The following is a 20,208-nucleotide window of genomic DNA, read 5'->3' as shown; positions in this document are numbered from 1 at the left end:
AACATTTGAAAAGTTTAGCCTGTTGCCAAGTGTCTAGCAAGCATTCAATGGATGATGGCTATTATTATTATTATCATTTTGTGTTACTCATACCTGTTTCCAGAGGTTTCTTGGTGATGGCATTTGCCATTATGGCTGTCTTAGGTCAGAGTTTCAGAGAAACAGACTCTGAGATGGAGACTTCATTGAAGAATGCCTTTGGGATTAACATTTGTAGGGAAAATGAAGAAAGTAGAATTGAGCAGAGGGGGTGTTTAACTGTGATGCGGTCACAAAAAAGGCCTCAGCTTATCCCACAGGGAACTCTGGAGCTGAGATGACCCTTCAGAATTGTCTTACTCTGAGGCAAGAAACTCGGCCTTTATAACCATCCCTATGCACTCATCACCCTTACCCTTGGGCATGGGCTGTGGGGTGGGGCATAACTTAGGCCAAAAAGTCTGCTTGGCTGAGGAAAATTAGCAGACAGGGAGCCAGCTGATAGCTGTCAGCTTCCCACACTCTCAGTGGGTTGTGGAAGGAGTGCCTCAGTCTTGAAAGGGAAATCTGGTAACATGCCATGGCATCCACCATGATGATCTATGGTATCCTCAGTTAAAATTGACACAGTTAGTTATCCTTCCTAATTCAATTCATTTGAACAGGCCCATGAATCAATATGAATAACGAAAGGGAGAAGACTACAAGAAAACAAGAGGGAGATAGAAGTATTTGCACAAATTATCAAGATTTAAATAGCAGTCTTTTAAGAAACAAACAAAAGCAAACAGTGATTGTGTGCAAAATTGGAGTACTGAGAAAAGATACCTATTAGGCTCTGAAGATAACTTAGGTACTCCTTTCAGTAACTTGACGGGCATTTGATATGACTGGAAAGTTACAATTTTATAACTTAAAGAGTGGGCTTGATATTATGCATCTATTTACTTATTCATTCTTAACTGTTTAGTACTTATAGAACTTGTAAAGATTTTTGCAGTCTTACAAAAATAAATCTTCGTCAGATTGGGATGGGGAAGTAGTTCTAGCATCAAGACCCACTGATTATTCTTCAATGTACAATTACAGGATAGTTATAGAAATTTAGGGAAACAATAAGTAGAATGGAAATTCTAAATTGAAACTCAAAATATTTGGAGTGTTATTTTGCATGACAATTTATATTAGAAGTTTGTTGAGCAACAGGTTGAAAATGACCTAGAGTTAGGTGAGAATTTGGTTTAACAAATGTCACTGAAATAAATCAGATAGACTTCATTCTCAGGGTTAAAAACAATAACAATGGTTGCAAAACCTATGGGGACCTACCAACGGTCACATTTCCAAAGATACAGGCACTTTATTCCAGATTAAATTCATCCTTTGATTGGATTAAAAACAACCAACCCAAGGAGAATGTAGTGTTATGGAAATCCAGTCTGAGTTAATATATACATGGAATGGAAAAATAATTTTGGAGAAAAACACAACTTCCAAAAGGGGAAAAATATGGAGTCCTAGACATGTAAGGACTTCTCAACTTCTGGAGTTAGTGAGTTAAAAGCATATTTAATTTCTGGAGTTTACAATCTAGGAAAGCAAAATTCTGCTAAGAGCTAAGGAGTGCTTTCTCTTTCTCATTCCTTGCTTTTCCCAATCCAATAAACTGGAACATCCCAGCTGGTTCTGAAGAGAATCTCTGGGAAGCATGTCCTTTATGTCCTTTTATCCCCTCAGAGGTCGCAGAACAGAGGCTATTGATCTGATTTTTCCCAGCATAGTCTACCATAAGACTGCCTTTCTCTATCAAGAAGCTTTATTTTCCTCTCTCTCTCAAAAAAACAATAACAAAAAAAACAAACTTGCAGTTCTGCTCTAAAAAACATTGCAGAGAAACTGGTAACTTTTCATATCACCCATAATTCTATGTAAATGTATCATAAAGATAAAGCAGCTGTCAAAAAGGGAGGCTCTAAATGAACAAAAAATGTTCCATATCCTCACCACAACACCATACCCCGAAGGTTTGTTTTGGTGGACTGTATTTAAATGAGTAAAGTGAGGCCTATGACTTGGATGGCTAAGCCTGTCTTTTCATAAATGATAACTTTGGAGGCCTTACCTAATTTTGCCACATTTGACAAACTACAAAATGTGAAGAGGCGCACTACAAATTTTGCTTTGTGGGATCATCTGCCAGTCTGAGTAAAAATGGAGGTGGATAATCGACGTCATGTTACTATCCAGCTGTGATTCTGATGGTATTGTGGTTCACAGATTACTTGGATGACACCCCCAGGAATTAAGGAAGGATCTCCCAATAATAGACTATCTTAGATGTCAGCTAAGGTAGTCACCTTTCATTCAGTTCCAAACTGTGCTAAAGCGAAAGTCTAATTTTGTGTAAAAAGTGAAAAAGTAAGGAAATAAACTATTCTGCTATAACAACAGGTTTTAACAGAATTTTATGCAGGATTTAATTAAGCTGAAACCTCTGAAATAATGCAGTAGTTGGCTAAGCTGAGAAAGTGCCTTATCTCAAGCTTTAATTTTTTTATTCAACGAACATCGAGTGGCTGTTTTGTGGACACCTATAGTGCAAAGTAATCAAAAATAAAACAGCATATTAGCCTCTGCTTTTAGGGACCTCAGAGTTTAGCTTATTTCTTTAATTCACAAAATGTTATAGAATCACAGATTTTAATGGCATAGTTTGGTCATGTTCATATGACTATGCGAAAGATATACACAAACTAAAAAAGATGGACACTCTTTTTTTGTTATGGGAACTACCACCACTTTGAGAAGATAGCGGGTAGAGGCACATTCTCCAACACAGACGAGTGGGAAGAATGGATGTGCTACACTTTCCTGGAATGGTCAGAAAATTCTTAGGCCTTTGAGGGTAACCTTTCTCCTTTCTAGCCCACAGCTTTGGCTGGTGGTTACTCTACTATTCTTTCCTATTAAAATGACAAAACGACTTCTTTTGTTAAGTTAGGTGAAAGACTGGGAGAGAAGTGTTCTAAAGCAAATATGTGGCAGTCCAAAGATTATAGCAGATAACAGAAAGTTGGTGGATTACCGGGTGCCAGGATTCAGAGCAAGACAAAGATCCAGGAGGCAAGAAATTGAGTGATGAGGAAGGACAAGCCCTTTGCCAGCAGGGAGAGGGTGGAGCACAGAGTCCAGGAGGCCATATTACTTTAAAGCACAAATATTGCTAGTGAGCAGAATGAGCCAAAGAGAACATGTGCCTTTGGTCGAGCTACTGATCCTCTGTCCTTTTGATACTTCTTGAGTAGTTCTAAAGGGCTTCCATGACTTATACTTGCTAATATGATGAAGAAGAGGATGCAGTAGATGCTTGGGAAATCCTCAGAGCTTTGCACCTTAGTAAACCCTGGCAGAGTGTCCAATGATTTCATTTATTTTTATATTATTTATCCATCAGAATTAACATTTATCCATCAGGAAATAAAAGATGCCAGTTGAGCACTTACTGTCTTCTATTTTGAGATTTTTACTCCTTAGGAAATACATGCTAATTCCTAAAACAATAAACTAGGAACAGAAGTAACCATAGTAGGAAGAGTGACATAGGCTAGAAACTTTCCAGTTCTTGCCCCTTTTTATATACCTAAAACTCAACAAAAAACATGAGTATGAATATTAGGCATGTTCCTTTGTGGTTCTGATGCTTGGTATACAGATGATCAAAATTATTGTTGCTTTCCAACTTTCTGACATTCGGATCTGGTTGGTAGCAGAATGAACTATTTCAGAGGAGTGAGTTCCTCATCACTAAAAGGGTTACAGCAGACGCTAACGATACTGACGGAGAATCCATGTATCATCCTAGGACAAATCCAGCAATCTCCAAGATCCCTTACAACTCTGAGATTTAATATCTTTTCCTATCTTAGGTTGCCTTGCTCTTTCTTCTTTTCCTATCTTAATGCTACCCATCCTCTGAGTCTAGGTCAGGTAGCACCTTCTGCCAAATAATATTGCTTTAAACAATTGTTATGAGGAATAGATGAACTATTGTATATATAATTTTTAGCTGAGTATTTGACATACAGTAGGTGATCAATTAATTCCTTTTCTTGCTTTCCTCCACAATGATAAAAATTCACATTAATTGCTGTCTTTTCTGGCCTTCAATAATATTTGGCTGTAATAAAAAATTAGTAATTTTTGGGTTATATTTTTCTTGAATTACTTAGTGTTCTATGTCATCTTTACATTTATTAAAGACTAGAATCAAATCTTCCTTTTATTTTTATTTCCCACAGTTTATAGGCAATGGCTGAACATATAATGGTTAATTAATATGGAGAGGGTAAGATTTCTAGACGAGAATCAACACAATGCAGTTTAAAAATCAGAGTATTTAACCTTGGAACCACAATTTAGTGTTCATGTGGCCTGGAAAAGTCTTGCGCGTCAGTCTCCTCATTAAAAAATGTGGTCAAATATCGCTACTCTCTCTTCCTGAGTGTACTGTTTAACCAGAGAATTTGGTATATATGAAGGACCATTCAAGTAGTGCATTTTGATTTGATTGCCCATTTAGTTGCAATTTAGCATATTTGGAGAGTTCACAATCGAAAGGGCAACTTCTTTAGCTAATATCCTGATGCCAAACGTTTGTTTTTCTTCCTCTGCCAGGAAACAGAGCAAATTGCAGGTTTCCATGGTATTCAATGTAACTGTTCTTTATTCATTATAAGGATTAAAACTAACTTACATCTTGAATGAATAATTAGGGATTTCACATCTCTGGAAAATAATGGATCCTCCATTAAGACTGTGGCTTTGGGGCCACGTGGCCATGCTCAGGTGCTGTTCAGACATTCTGAGTGTGAAGAGGTTCTCGCAGGCCTCTGACCAACAGAAATAATTGTGTCAGAACACAATTGTAAATGCTTTGTTTGATTAACAGGATGGCTATTTAAGGCCAAGGCTTATAACAGTCGACTCCTCATTGTAACCTCTGCTTATCTGGTCTAGATTGGACATAAAGTCCGCAAGCTGTTCAATCCCTATTTCACACAGCTGTCAGAATTATCTTCCTAAAACTCAAAGCTGAATCGCATGGCTGCTTGCTGCATTCTAAATACAACCCAAATTCCACGGCTTGGAAATTGGTCCCTTTTACAGTGAGGCCTCTGCTGCTTTCCTTTAAATTTATTCCACATATATTGACTTATCATCTGCTATGTGCTCTCACTATGCTGTCAGAGCCAGCGTTTCCACACTGGCCCTGAACCAGCTCTAAACTCTTCCACCTTTCTGTCTTTGCACCCCATGCTCACTCTGTCTGAAATGCAGTTTCTTCTCCTAGCCACCTGGCAAAATCGTACCTACCCAGGTCCAGTTCAAATACCAACTCCTCCTGCCAGCCGCGTACACAGAGTTCTCTGCTGATAGCACGGTTACAGCAGGTCACTAGTCCGTCCTGCTGTCTCTTCCCTTAAATCGTGCTCTCTTAAGGGAGACGGGCCACGTCTTTTACTTGGATCCCCTACAACACTTAGCTGGTCAAATTGAATTGAAATTAAAATCTTAAGAATAGCCTCACTATTTGCCACATTCAGTTAGTTCATTATATCATTGCCAAAAAAGTGATTCAGGTGAATTGGATCAAACATTTATGGACAAATTGATTGCTTGGATCCTTTTAACAGTGGCTTCAATAATGGATTCACTTCAAATCAGTCAAATTGCTGGGTTGGTAAAACATGCCTAAGTAAAGAGAGCAGGAGAAACAGCAGCATTTTCATTATAGATGTTTTAATTTAAATTTCAAAGCAGTAGCTATTATTTTTTTAACCTGATGCAATTATATATTTACCTATTCACTCATAAAATGCAGTCCAAAAGCACTATTTTATTTAAAAGATAACAATGTGCATTGCATATAGATATTATAAAAGCTACATATAAAAATTTGCCTAGAGCTTTCCCTACAAACCAACGACTGTGTAGAAAGACACCAGTACAATTAATTGAAAGATAGAGAAGTTAATTAAGCTATATTTTGGCATCTGTACGATGCTAAATATCAACACCATTAGTATCTCCCCCTCCCTGCCAAGAGGTTTGATTGATTCATTTGACACTATGCAGGGTTAATGTGCTTAAAAAGTATACCCCCCCTTTCTCTTGATTCATCCCCATTTGGTCACCTACTGGTGGGTTAGGTCCCAGGGCAGTTAATCTAGAAAGTCTCCAGCCAGAGGCACACTCTATTCCTGCTTAAGTCCCTGAATCCCATTTGGCTTTCTCACTCTGCTGGGCCAGCGTAGGCCCTAAGGTCCCTTCAGGGGCTCTCCTTTGAAACTCAGAGCAGGCCATAGATGACCCCACCTGGCTCTTAAACAGAAGATGTTGGCAAGTCCGGAGGCCTTCCCAAATCTCCCTTCTTTATAACACTTGATTCCTCTTCTTAAAACATTATTTCTCAACATATTATTTTACAAGCAGAAGGGTGGAAGGGTGATAGAATGTTTTTCTTTTTTCTCTCTGCCTTTTTAGTGTCCTAAAATGGAATTCTCTCCAGTGTGTGTCCTTGAAGTCAGCCAGGACCCAATCAGTGTTTGAAGTAATTGGGAGAAAAGGAATAGATAATTTCTTTTACACTTTGCAGTTTCGAAGCTTCCAAATATTTTTTAAGTACATGCATATTTCCATTAACTATTCTAAATATACAAAAGTGATAAGTCCTACATTACCTTAAAGCTAAATATTTTTCTCACTTCTCAATATGACAATTTGCTTTATTCTTCTATGCTATACTTAATTATCACTGTCTGCCATCCAGAGCCTAATTTTAACATGGCTTATAACAATATGGGCTTGAATGGAGTAAGGAGTCAATTTTGTACTTCTCAAGGGCAAGAACAGCATATATGTAAAGAGGGCTATAGCAGTTATTATTAACTGCTAACCTTATGAAAAGGATTAAATGTATTTATTGATACAAATGAATGACATCAAACTAAAGTAGTAATGTCTAAGAGATAAAAACAAGAATTCATCTAATTTTACCAGGACCATTAATTTCTGTATTGGTATTTTAAAATAAAGAGGGGGTCTACTTAATTTATATGAAGAAAAACCAATATTTATTTTAGACATATTTTTACTTTATATATCTAATCACTCAAAATGAATGTTTACAGATAATCTTAAGAAGATATATTTTGATGGTATATTTTTTGTTTTCAATGTGATATTTTTGTATCATATTTTTCTGGTTCTGTTTTCTGACATTCATGGCATAAAATTTGATCACAATTTGGAAGGAATTATTAACCCAGGGTAAAGGAGAAAGGAAAGTCACAAACCAGAGGAAAATGAGTTTAATTTAACATGATCTAAATATTTTGCATACAAGATAACCATTAATAATTAAAATTAATTTATTTAGTGAGAGGTGAACAATGCAATTGGTACATAATTGTTTCTGATAATGTCTTCCATTAATTGCAAAGCAAACCAGGATAAAAGGAATAACTTGCAAGAAAATGTTTAACCTTGGTTACATTGGAAGATGCAACAAATAGAGCTCCTTTTTATTCTTCCACTAATATAAATTTATAAAATTCTATAATGAGAAGGGATCTTGGAAATTATCTGGTCCAGTTCGTTCACTTTTCTTCTCTCTGAGATTAATGCCCGGGCGAGTCAAGTGACTGGCTTTTTGTTACACAGTTAATTAGGGATTGAGTTGGGACTTGATTCAGAAAATTCGTGACTTTGGATCTAAGAGTTTTTTCACTACATTGTATTATCTTTAACATGAAATTCAATCCAAACTGAGTTTTATATCTTTGGGCTCACTACAGCTGTGATTTTCCAGTGCTTCCCAAAGTGTTTGGAGAAGAATAAACTGCTATTAATGAGTATATGGCAGCATGTAAATTGGATTTGTAGGCATAAATTATACTTGGACACATCTCTTTAGCTAATGTAGAAGGGATATACCAGCCAAAATGTCTCTCTGCCACACTAGTTCCATCCTTTTCTCTCTCTCCTTCTGTCATTGTGTTACTCTGTTAGGTTAAACAGGAAGGTGGGTTTTTTTCACTTCTCTTTTGAGTTAAGACACTGCGATAGTTCTAAAGGATTTGGTTCAAAAGAATTCCCACTCTATTTAGTTGATTGCCACTTAGATATGTAAGCTAAAAGAAGATATTACAAAGAAAAGATTAGGCTGACAAAAAATGAGTATGTCTGTGAACGTGTAAGGCTAACGTGCATTTCTGACCATGGGTTGCATGTTTAAGCTTGATAGCCTGTGAGAAATTACTATTTCTTAAGGAGTAGGACAGGCAGGCTTATTTCATTTATTTATTGTATCATAATTACTGTTAAGAATGCTTCAAATAACACTAGCCATTTTATGTAGCAACATAACTTTTGAGAAGTGGCGTGTAAATATTGACAATATTCATAAATAAATAAAAGTGGCAAAGAAACCAGATTTGCAAAAAGAAGTATTCCCAATTTTTTACTGGGATTTTTTAGATGATTATTACTTTCATTTTGATGTAAACATAAAATAATGAAAATAGTTGTTTAAATCAAATTGATTTTTTTCCTATTTCTCCTTAGCATTTCAAAGATAAGAAAGTTTTTACATTTGAGTCTGAATTTCTGAAATTATTATTACTCAAAAAATAAAAGCATGTTAACTTACGGCCCTGATGCTTTCAAAATGTCCACCTTCTTTCTCAAAATCGATAGGCTGTCCTTTTAGCGTCCAGTAGAAAGTGACATCCAAACTAGCATCGTGAATCGCTTTGCAATTAAGGACGATACTTTCTCCCACTGTTAACTCTGTTCTTTTAGGAGTAAGTTCTATTCTTGTAGGTTCTATAGAAATAAAAAATATGTTAATCAGTGTAATCAACATGTAGTATTTCCTTGCATTCTATACTTTAAATAATAGAGAAAAACTTCAAGAATGTATGCACTGCAGTTGCTCCAGATATACATCTGTAAATAAACTATTATTATTAATTGAAATATTCCCTTTTTGTATACTAGCGCATTTTACTTTTCTATTGTAGGGGACTAATGGTTTTAAGTCCCTGTTCCTATTAAGTCAACTTGGACAAAAAAGATGCGAGACTGCATAACTAGAAAGAGGATTTGGCATTCTGGGAGGAGGAAAATTAGAAAAAAGAGGCTGGAACCTCCCCGCCCACCTTCAAGGATCATCAAGTATAAATAAAAGGATTTTTACAATAAAAAAGGCTCCACATCTAAGGAGGAAGAATTCAGGGCAGTTTACTTCTTTGAAGGTTATAGGAAGCACCTTCCCGCAAATTACTGTCTTAACAGAGATAAAAATATGCTATGACTACTAGAACACTTTCATTTGCTTTACAGCCTACAAAACCCTCTCATGAGTAGAAAAGGAGTCGAGGAGGCACGACTGGCTGATTATAAAATAGCCTTTTGATAGATTGTAGATGTTTTACTTGAGATCTAAAAAGAAAAGGCAAAAGACTGAGTATAAATGTCTTTTGAGAAAAAAATATTTATGTTTAATTTCTTAATGATTCAGTTACATTTTTAAAAAATAGATACCTTTTTATTGGGTTTAGAGCAAGTTTGAATCATTAAGGCTAACACCGGCTGTGTATCTAAGGGTTATTTAAGCTGGTGATCAAACAGCTGCAATATGATGTGCTTTTCGGAATAAAGCAGAGAGGTGATGAAGATAAGATTTTGATTTTGTCTTTTTTCCTAATTAGATTCCTGATTGTAGGCACCTCAAGAAGACTGACATAAATGATTAAAAATTAGCCTAATTTTCCTATTCTAGCTCTATTGTTGGCAATAGCACAATCTGATGAAGTGCCATTCTTAACGGCTGATAAGATCCTTTAATATGCAACATCCTTGTAAGCAGTCACTCAGAGGAACGTGCAATACCAGCAAAGGAATGCCACTGTAAATATTAACATTCCAGAAGCTGATATTCCGTGCAGCATTCTAAGTTCTGGCTTCATCAGACAAGACAGACAATCACAGCAAACTGTCGTTTAAACTTTGTGAGAACTGGAACGGTCTGAGTAACTAAACATTCCATTTAACTTGTAATTAACAGAAAATATTTTTGTTATTATAAAGAAAGAGTCTGTGAATCCAGCCTTGCCTAATTACAAAAAAGATTGTTTTGCACAGAGAAGGAATAAGACACGACCTAGAGGACAGACTTGGAGTCCAGGAATGTATGCTATAAACGAGGACATCTTTTAAATTATGTTTCTTTCTTCCATTTATGTTTGCCTCTTTTCTAAAATATCAGAGTGCCAGCTATTTTAATTACATTTCTATTTCTAAAGAAAGAGAAAAATAAACATTTCTATATTTTTATGTCCAAATATGAGTCACTATGCAACACATGCACAAATGGAAAAAATTATTAAGAATATAGTTCAATTGTGAAAAATATTCCTTTGCCAGTTGAAGGGACTGCCTAAGATACAAGATTTTCTTAGTACTAAACAAAGACATGTAGTCTCAAAAGAAGGTTCTAGGCTGAAATCTAGTTCACTTTAGAACTAAAAAGCTAAGAGAAACATTTAAGCAGCAATATTTATAATCCTAAAAAGTCCCACGGATGCAAACATCAAAGAACAGCTCTGGTATCAGGTTATCTGATGCACACTCTGACACCGTACATTCACCTGCTCCTTCTGCTATTCCTTTCTGCCCCAAATCCCCAACTGAAGTAGTAACAAAGGCATATGAATGATTGATGCTAAAATTAATCTTGGAGGAGGAAAAATATTTTTATAGTGTTGGCATACTTTTAAATTTTGAGACATCAATTAAAACTTCAGAAAGTTTTCTTTATCACGTATTTTGTTCAGAGCGAAATATTTACAGTTCTACCAAGAAGGCGTTCCTTCCTTTATGGTCCCCTAAATAACGGAAAGGGACAGTTTGGCTGGGTTAGTTCTAGGTTTGCAATGGATGTTATCAACAGGAGCATGCACACCCAGACGTGCAAACATGTACACATGCATAGTATATTTATTCATTGTCTGATAAAGATCATGAAACTATGTTCATAAAACATTTAGCCACATTTTCTTACCTTTTACAGATAATGAAGCTATGATTTCAGCGGAACCAAACACATTTTCCCCTTGGCAAATGTATTTTCCCTCATCTGATTTAGAAGCATTTAAGATCCGTAGAGTCCCGTCTGGAAGAATAGCTATTCTGAAAATTATTAAAAAAGATTTTTTTCCTGTTTTACTGCAAATCGGCTAAGTGGTAAGAAACTCTGATGAAGTTGAAACCACTTCCAAGGTAACAATAAATAAGAGAAAGGATCACTGTGAAAATATACAGTCATAGTAGAAATGTTTTACCCTTCAAGAAATTACTCAGTAAACCCACTTAATATATTCTTATATTTAAAAGGGTTAGTGTTAAGTGTTATTTTTCTTTTGACACTTTTTTGACAGTTAATTTTAAAACTTGTGGAAAAAGGTGACCCTGAATATCATTATTAAAACTTGTAATATCACCCAGTGATATTTTAATAGTAAGCTTGGGTATTTCACCTCAAACCAAGAGTGACCTCAAAAATCAAATATAAAAAGAAAGAGCATAAAAACAGAGGAGAAGTACAGAACATAAAATTAATTGTGTACAGCCAAGAGATGATTTATGGTGGTTTCTCGCTGCGCCACCCACGCAGCAAGGGTATGAAAATGAGCCTGACACCTGGGCTGCTCACATTGCACTTTTTAAACATAAAAACATGATATCTGAGTTTGCATTTGGGCTCTTTTGAGACCTTTGTTAAAAGTGGACCTTGGGTCTTGTATAAAGGTGAAAGATTAAAGCATTATTAAAAATTTTTAGAAGTTTAGTGAAAATGAGGTTGACATTTGGGATTACCATATTCTCCTGTGTTTTCATCATTCCAGAAATATACAGATTTCAAATTTAATTAGTACTTTTGTCCTTTTCTCTCTTCCATATTCCTAAAATATAACCCATTATATATATTTCACCATTGCATCGACCCAGTCAAGCAACCTCAAACATCACAGAAGCAGCTGTAGTGGTCTTATTTGATATGCTGCTAGAGTTTGGACCGACTTTAGAAGAGAGAAAGTAAAAGGCTGTGCTGTTTTTGCTAAGAAACAAGTGACCCCACTGAACTTAAAATCCTAAAATTGGATCCTCCCAGTGCCGAAAAGAATAGTTTACTCCATGGCAATATGATAATATTAAACCACTTAAGATTTAAGAATAATGGCCAAATCTCTTTAGTTAACATCTTTTATGTTATTTTAAAATTTGTACTCTATCTTGCCAATCACCCAGAACTGATGGTTATTGAGAGCATTGAATGTCATAACGATTGAATTAGATTCTAGGCTGATGAATATTGTTTGTGAATTTACACAATATATTTTCATCGATAAAGATACCAGTTTAAAAACATCTCATCGTCTTCAGTATGGATCAAACTTGACTTACAACATGTAAAAAGGGAGACAAATTTAAAAGCAAGCCAAACTAGGAATAGAGAACCTGATTTTGTAATTTATGTCCAGGAAGGATACTAACTTGAGGCATTTGGGGAACACAGTGCCTTTAAAAGTTATATAATCCATTCAAGATGGTCAATGAAAAACTCTGTTCATTAATTATAAAGTGCTCAATTTCTACAAAAATGGAGTATAGGAGCTGGTTCGGTGGCGTGGTGTTTAAGTTCTCATGCTCTGCTTCAGTGGCCCCAGGTTTATGGGTTTGGGTCCCGGAGACGGACCTACCCATCGCTCATCAAGCCATGCTGTGGTGGTGTCCCACGTACAAAATAGAAGAAGATTGGTACAGATATTAGCTCAGGGACGATCTTCCTCAAGCAAAAAGAGGAAGATTGGCAACAGATATCAGCTCAGGGCCAATCTTCCTCACTAAAAAAAAAAAAGAATATAATGTATTTATTTAATTTCAATCCCAAAGATATACATGATACAAAAAGATATATTGGAAGGCAAAAATTACACTTTTTGTAAACAAACAGGAATTCTCTAGTGAAAATGACAAACTTTGTTGAAATTTAGCTAAATTATTATAATTTGTGCAGATTGTTAATATCTTGAACATGTCTGGATTTTATTGATCAACATAAATTTTATTCTTGCAGGTGAGAAGTTTGGCTTAAAAGTTCACCTCCTTTAAAGAAATAAATGTATCTTAGATACTGGCAGTATTTCAGCTCTTGATTTAGGGTAAGTCCTTTCTTACTGACAGGAGGCAATATATTATATTCTCCTTTTGAAGATAGTTTATGAACACCTCTGTACTTTAGGCCATTGATCCACTTGGGGGATGAAGAATTCTGAATACCATGATGCTTTTTATCTGTCAAGTGGCAGTGTCATTTAACCAGAAGCCTGTCTACTGATGCAAATTGCAAATCCTTATCAGATGAGCTCATTTTTTTTAACTTAGAAAAGAAAAAATAGCTTAGACAATGAATGTGATTTACATTATAATGTCTGGCTATTGCACACATAATTACTTACATAATTGAATACTGAATTAATATTTCCTTGCAATTTCCAGCCTATTTATCTGTCTTCTCTCCTCTGTTATTACCATGCGACTCCTACATTTGGAATTTTAAATTTGGAGACTAATTCTTCTGAGACATCCTTGAACTTGGAGTAAGGTGGTAAGGGAGTGGTGAAGTGAAGTTCTGTTGTGGGTAGGGAGAGATTTTAGAAATGCAGACCAGCGTTCTAGCATTCAGTATCATCATGCGTACTATATTCTGGTCTCTAAACTTCTCCACGAGTTTCTGCCTAGACCTGGAGATGTCTTGGTTCTCATCTTGCATTTGATTACTGGATCTCTGCCTTGTTAATCTGCCCTGTACCACAGTCTACCTAGGATCGCATTGTGCTTACCCTATCTTGCAAAGATTCATTGCTAGTTCCTTGACGCCCATCCTGATTTCCAAATTTCAGGACTATTTTCTGGATCTTCCATTTCCATGTCTGGCTTACCTGTCAAACACCACACAACCTAGTTTAGATCTTTCCAAGTACACTTCTTGCCTGGGAGTACCACCTATTTACCTGCTGCCATATTGGTTAAAGCTTATGCTCTACCTTCCAGATTAGATTTCTTTCTGGTGTTAGATCATAATGGATATCATATCATAGGATCATTAATCATTAATTGAGACCAAGTGCTTTAAAGTCAGAGATGGTTAGATTCAAACCACTGCCATTGACTAGTATGTGTGTCCTCTTAAACAAAGTTACTTAATCTTTTTCTTTATACGGAAAACTGTCATAATTATATATAACTAGTTCTTTAAAAGTATTAACTAGATAATATATGTAAATTATTATATGTTAGTAGTGTGTGCAGACATTAATTGAAAATGTATTAAAAATGTGAATAAAATTTGTGACAAATTTTAAAAAGGAAAATGTAGAGGGTGCCAGGAAAACTTCTCACTGTGCAAACATCAACTATTTAGGATGTTTGATAAGTCTTTTCTGGGGGGAGTAATATTTGAGCTGAGAACGGAGTGATGAGAGGAAGTTAACCAGGCAAAATGTGGGAAAGCATAGGGGATAGCATTTGCAAAGGCCTTGAAGTGGGAAGGATCACAAAACCTTGAAGAACCAATTATAATTGCAGCAGATAAAGGTGAGCGGGTAGTGGCCCAAGGTGAGATTAGGGAGGTAGACAGGGAGAAAAATTATGTAGAACCTAGTATACCATGGGAAACGTCTGGTCTTTATTTTAAGGTCAATGGGGAAGCTGCCAATTTTTTAAACAGCCTTATTGAGGTATTATAGGCATATAATAAGCTCACATATTTAAAGTATACTCTTCGAAAAGTTCTCACAAATGGATGCAATCATAAAACCATCACTACAGGCAAGATTGTCAACATATACATCACCTCCAAAGCATCTCTGTGTTCCCTTCTCTCCCCTAGCCTTTTCTCACACCATGTCTATCACCAGGCACCTACTCATCTGCTTTCTGTCACTATAGCAAGTTTGTACTTTTACAGAATTTTATATAAATGGAATCATAACATTATAAGCCCCTTTTTGTTTAGTTTATTTCACTCAGCATAATTAAGTTGATACAAAATTGAAATTCATCTGTGCTGTTGCAATGATCAGCAATCCATTCCTTTTTATTGTTAAATAGTATTCCATTGTGTGTATATACCACAACTTGTTGATCCATTTACCTTTTGGTGGATACTTGGCAATTTTCATCTTGGATCTATTACAAATAAAGCTGCTATTAACATCCATGTACAAGTATTTCATGGATACAGTATTTGCTTTTATTTCTTTGGGATAAATACTTAGGATTGTAATGACTGGATCATCTGGTTTATGTGTATGTTTCATGTTTAACTTTTTATGAAGCTGCCGCACTATTTCCATGTGGCTGTACCCCCTTACACTCCTAGCAGCATTATATAAGAGTTCTTGCAACACTTGATATGGTTAGTCTTTTTAAATTTAGCTATTATAATAAGTAGGTAGTAGAATCTCATTGTGGTTTTAAGTTGCATTTCCTTAATGACTAATGATGGTAAGCATTGTTTCATGTGCTTATTTTCCATCCGTATATCTTCTTTGGTAAACTGATTGTTTGAATATTTTACCGATTTTTTTATGGAATTGTTTTCTTATTGAGGTTTGAGTTCTTTTTATGTTCTAGATATAACTCCTTTTTTAGTATGAGATGTGCAAATATTTTCTACCAGTCTGTGCATTTCTTAGCATTTTTCCAATAGCAGACATTTGTAATGTTGATGAAGTCCAGTTTATCAGTTTTATTTTATGCTTTATGCTTTTGTTGTTGTACTAAGACTTTACCTAAGGTCACAAAGATTTTCTGTTTTCTTCTAGAAATTTTATATTTTTAAGTTTTATGTTTGTCTATGATTCATTTTGAGTTACTTTTTGTTTATACTATGAGATATGAAGCAAACTTATTTATTTATTATTGTTTTTGCCTCAGGATGTCCAATTGCCCCAGCACCATTTTTGAAAAGTCTATCCTTTCTCTGTTGAATTGTTTTTTACTTTTGTCAAAAGTCAGTTGAGTAATTTTGTGTGGGTCTATTTTCGGGTTCCCTACTCTGTTCTATTGACCTATATGTCTACCCCTCTGCCAATACCAAATTATCTAGATTACTGTAGGTATGTAGTAATCCTTAATATCAGGAAAAGCAATTCCTCTCACTTCATTCTTTGTTGTTAAAGTTGTTTTGCTAAGAATTTTGCATTGATTTTCTCAAGTGATATTGGTCTGTAATTTTACTGTCTCTTGATATATTTGTTTGGTTTTGTTTGAAGAGTAGAGCTGGTCTCAAAGAATGAATTATGAGGTATTCCCTCCTCTTCAAATCTCTGAAAGACTTTGTGTAGAATTGACACTATTTTTTCCTTAAATGTTTGGTAGAATTCTTCAGTAAGGCCATCTAGTCCTGGAGTTTACTTTGTGGTAAAATTTTAACCTGGAAATTCAATTTTTGAAATAGATTACGGCGTTCAGATTGTTGACTTCTTGACTGAGCTCAGAAAGCATTTTTAAGCTGGGGAATGTATTTATAGGAAAGAATTTTACTTTATTATTTACATAAATGAAAATTTTTTCTTGGTTTGTGATTCTTTAGTTCTGGCTTAGCCATGGATAAAATATTTAGTCTGATATGGTTAAAATCTAATAACAAGTTAATTCTAATATATTGTCACCTCCCTGTGGTATATTCAGGCAAATTCAGGTTTTATTATTACCAGACATTATAAAATTCAATAGCTCATTCAAAGATGACACATTTCTTCCCACAGATTTCTCTAATTTCTTCTCCTGTTCCTATTTCTATTTGGTTACACTATATAAAGTTTCCAATATTTGGCTATTTTTATCCTACAAAAATGGCAATTTTACTTGTTTCAATCTGACGGTTATATAAGACTTGTGCACCAGTACACTTGCAGTACTGCAGAAGGAGGAAGATTCTGTTTATGTCAGGAGTGAAGAGGCATGTCTGTTCCCTATAAATCTTCTCTGCTATCTCTGACTGCTCTTTTCCTCAACTGCCCCAATATCTGATGCTCATGATTCAATCAATTGCTGTGCAGCTGGTATTTGGCTCTTTCAAGAAAATCAGCAAATGACACTGGGTCTTTTGGATGCCATCCATTGAGAGTCAGCTGGCCTGCTCTTCAATGTCACCTTCTTTCAAGGATTCAGGTTGAAGTGCTTCCCCAGTTACCAAGATAGAAAAAACTGGAATATGACAAACTACACAAAGACTTTTCAAGTTCCCACATGGAAGTGGCACACAACAATTGTACTGACATTTCATTGGCCAAAGCAAGGCACATGGCCTCCAATGACCTCAGAACAGCAGGGAAGCACAATCTTACCATACGTCTGGAAGAAAAATGAGAAATATCTGGTCAATGGCACTAAAGATTACTGTATTCCTTGTGCTATGTCAAGCATGGCATAGATATAAAGGAGATTTTAAGGCACAATCTCTGTTCATAAAATTTTAACAATTTAATTGTTCACACAAGGACTACAGAACAATAAAATTATGTGTCTGGCTATAATTCTTGTGTAGTTCAGAACAGAAGAAGACCCATAAAAGTGGGAAAAGTTCAGTAACAGAGGACAGGGTTTGATATTGATCTTAAAAGATGGATAAGTAGAAGGAAGTGGAAAAAGCTTTTTAGAAAAAGAGAACAAATAAGCAAAGTAAGAAAAATCACAAGTAGGCATAGCATGTTTATAAAAGAGAAGCATTGAAGCAAACCAGAGTAGCGGTTTTGCTTTTAGGGAAAATAGCTAATAAGGTTTGAAGAGGCATGATAGCAACTGCACTGCTGGTAGCCACTCACCAACAGCAAAAAGAAGAGGAGCAACTCTCCTTGTGGTGGAAGAGGGAGTGGGCTTGAGGATTTTGCTGCAGAACATTGACGAGGGGTTTGTGACCCAGAGAACAGGCTGGATCACAAGGCCAAGATAAATATCCATACCCTTTGCTTTTGGCTCTACTTAGTTTCTCTGAACAGGACACACTCTCCTTTGAAATGAGAATCCCTACAGATTTTTTACACCAATTATAGGGTGAGGATGTGGCTATGAATCAGGTCAGAGGAGAGAACCCAGGCCAGAAAAAGAGCAGCTATGCACAGGCTTTTCTCACCCCAGAGCTAAGAGCCCCAGTTAGAGGGAATCTGGGTGAGCATATGAGTCGTATTCACACTACAGGATCTCCTGGAATAGCCCCCAAAGAGCATGGACATACAAGATTTGACACGGAAGGACCTTAAAACTTTACCTATACCTCAGTTCCCTGTAAATGAAATAGTTATCCTCTTAATAGGAAAGACAATTATATCTGCAATTATGATTAAAGGAGGCAAGTGCTAAATGGAGATGTACTTTTCTGGAGAAAGTGGTATCTAAGCTGAGAACCGACAGAATGGTAGGAATTAGCGCACTGAAGGGCTGCAAGCTGGGGAAAGAAGGAAGTGCTTCAGGTACATTCACTGACTACTCACTGAATGGCTTCTGTATTCCAGGCACTGTGGAAGCCATCGGGGATACAGTGATGAGTAAGTCCTAATTCCTCCCCTTAGGAACCACGGGGAATAGAAGCAGCATCAGACAAGAAAGCAGGAAATTAACATTCAGAACAATAAATGCTAGAAAAGAATAAGTACAGGGGATTATTTGCAATATGTAGGAGGGGCAGTTCACGAGCTTGGGGGATCTGAGCCTGGTTAGGGAAGGCATCTCAGAGGAGGAGACACCTCACTCGAGGGTTAAAAATTACTTAGTCTTACCCTTATCCTGGTTTGGGAGGGGGTAGGTAAAATGACATAGGATAAGCCTATTGATTTTTTTTTCCTAATTGTTTTTCTGAACTCTAGTCTTTTACTTCTTTCATTCAAATTGCACATTGCCTCTGGATTTAACTTCCTAAATCATAGATATAATCAGTCTTTTGTCTGAGTTTTTCATAGTTCCCTATGGCCTACAAAATAACATACCTACTCCTTAGTATAACAATTGAAAGTCTTCACCAAATGGACAGAACTTCCATCACCTTCTAATCTCCCACCCTGTGCTCTGCAGATCTCCAAACTGTCTTGTAATTCATTCTCAATATATGTGGGTTTTATTTTTTCTGAGCTAACATCTGTTACCAATCTTCCACTTTTTTTTTTTTTTTTTATTTTGCTTGAGGAAGATTAACCCTGAGTTAACAACTGTGCCAATCTTCTTCCACTTTATATGTGGGTCACCGCCACAGCATGGCTGATGAGTGGTGTAGGTCCACACCTGGGATCCAAACCCAGGCCACCAAGGAGAGCATGCCAAACTACTACTGAACCACTATGCCATGGGGCCAGCCCCTCAATATATGTGTTTTATTTTGTTTATAATGATGTGTGACTCACACACACACACACACACAGTACTATACTAATATACTAGGTACATTGTACAGACAATAATTGGAAATTATAATTATAATTAAAAGCAAATACGTTATGCCATCTTCTCCTTTCCCTCCTCCCAACCCCAATGGATCTCTTGCATGTCTCTGAATTGTTCAAATCTCTATTTGGAGACCTCTGCTCTAGTCATCTAAGACCACATACCTTTCATTGTTCAGACTGCTACCTACTTTCACTGCTCAAATATACAATCTACCTGAACTCCTCATTAATCCTCTTTAGTTAGAATTATTCTTGCGTTCATTTTTGCTTCCTCAGAACTCCATCATAGCATTTGTCACACTTTTCCTTAGTGCACAACAGCCAGGGTGTTTTATCCATTGAGCACTATGGTTTCAGTATTTTCAAGGGCGTATATAAGGATCTGAAACCTGAAAAAACATGACTGGCTCAAGTAATCAAAAATAACTACAGTCTTGAAAATAATACAATGTAATACTATAACAATCACCCACAACTCATCTCTTTCATTGTTATATAAAAAAAGAGTTCCCATCATAACAATGTAATAAAAGATTGACTATTATATTAACACTTTCAATCATAAAGTTATAAAAACTATTTCAAAATACTTTATAGCAAAAGGCATATTTCAGATAGGCTATAGCTATATTTTATTATTTTTGATAAAATCTTGGATGAG

The 20,208-nt window shown here is 35.9% G+C and overlaps 1 protein-coding gene across 2 annotated transcripts in view; it reads right to left on the bottom strand.

Moving 5' to 3' along the window:
- The window catches only part of CNTN5 (contactin 5), a 1,137,031-nt gene that overhangs the window by 120,067 nt on the left and 996,756 nt on the right, over positions 1-20,208 (bottom strand). For both annotated transcript variants that reach the window (XM_023644694.2, XM_070272715.1), the window contains 2 exons: positions 11,105-11,232; positions 8,690-8,865 (listed from right to left, as the gene is read on the bottom strand). In XM_023644694.2, coding sequence (XP_023500462.1) covers positions 8,690-8,865; positions 11,105-11,232 — 304 coding nt within the window. The remainder of the gene's footprint in view (positions 1-8,689; positions 8,866-11,104; positions 11,233-20,208) is intronic.

The sequence above is a fragment of the Equus caballus genome, chromosome 7 (assembly GCF_041296265.1).
Source record: "Equus caballus isolate H_3958 breed thoroughbred chromosome 7, TB-T2T, whole genome shotgun sequence".
NCBI lineage: Eukaryota > Metazoa > Chordata > Mammalia > Perissodactyla > Equidae > Equus > Equus caballus.
This window is presented reverse-complemented; position numbering and strand designations above follow the sequence as displayed.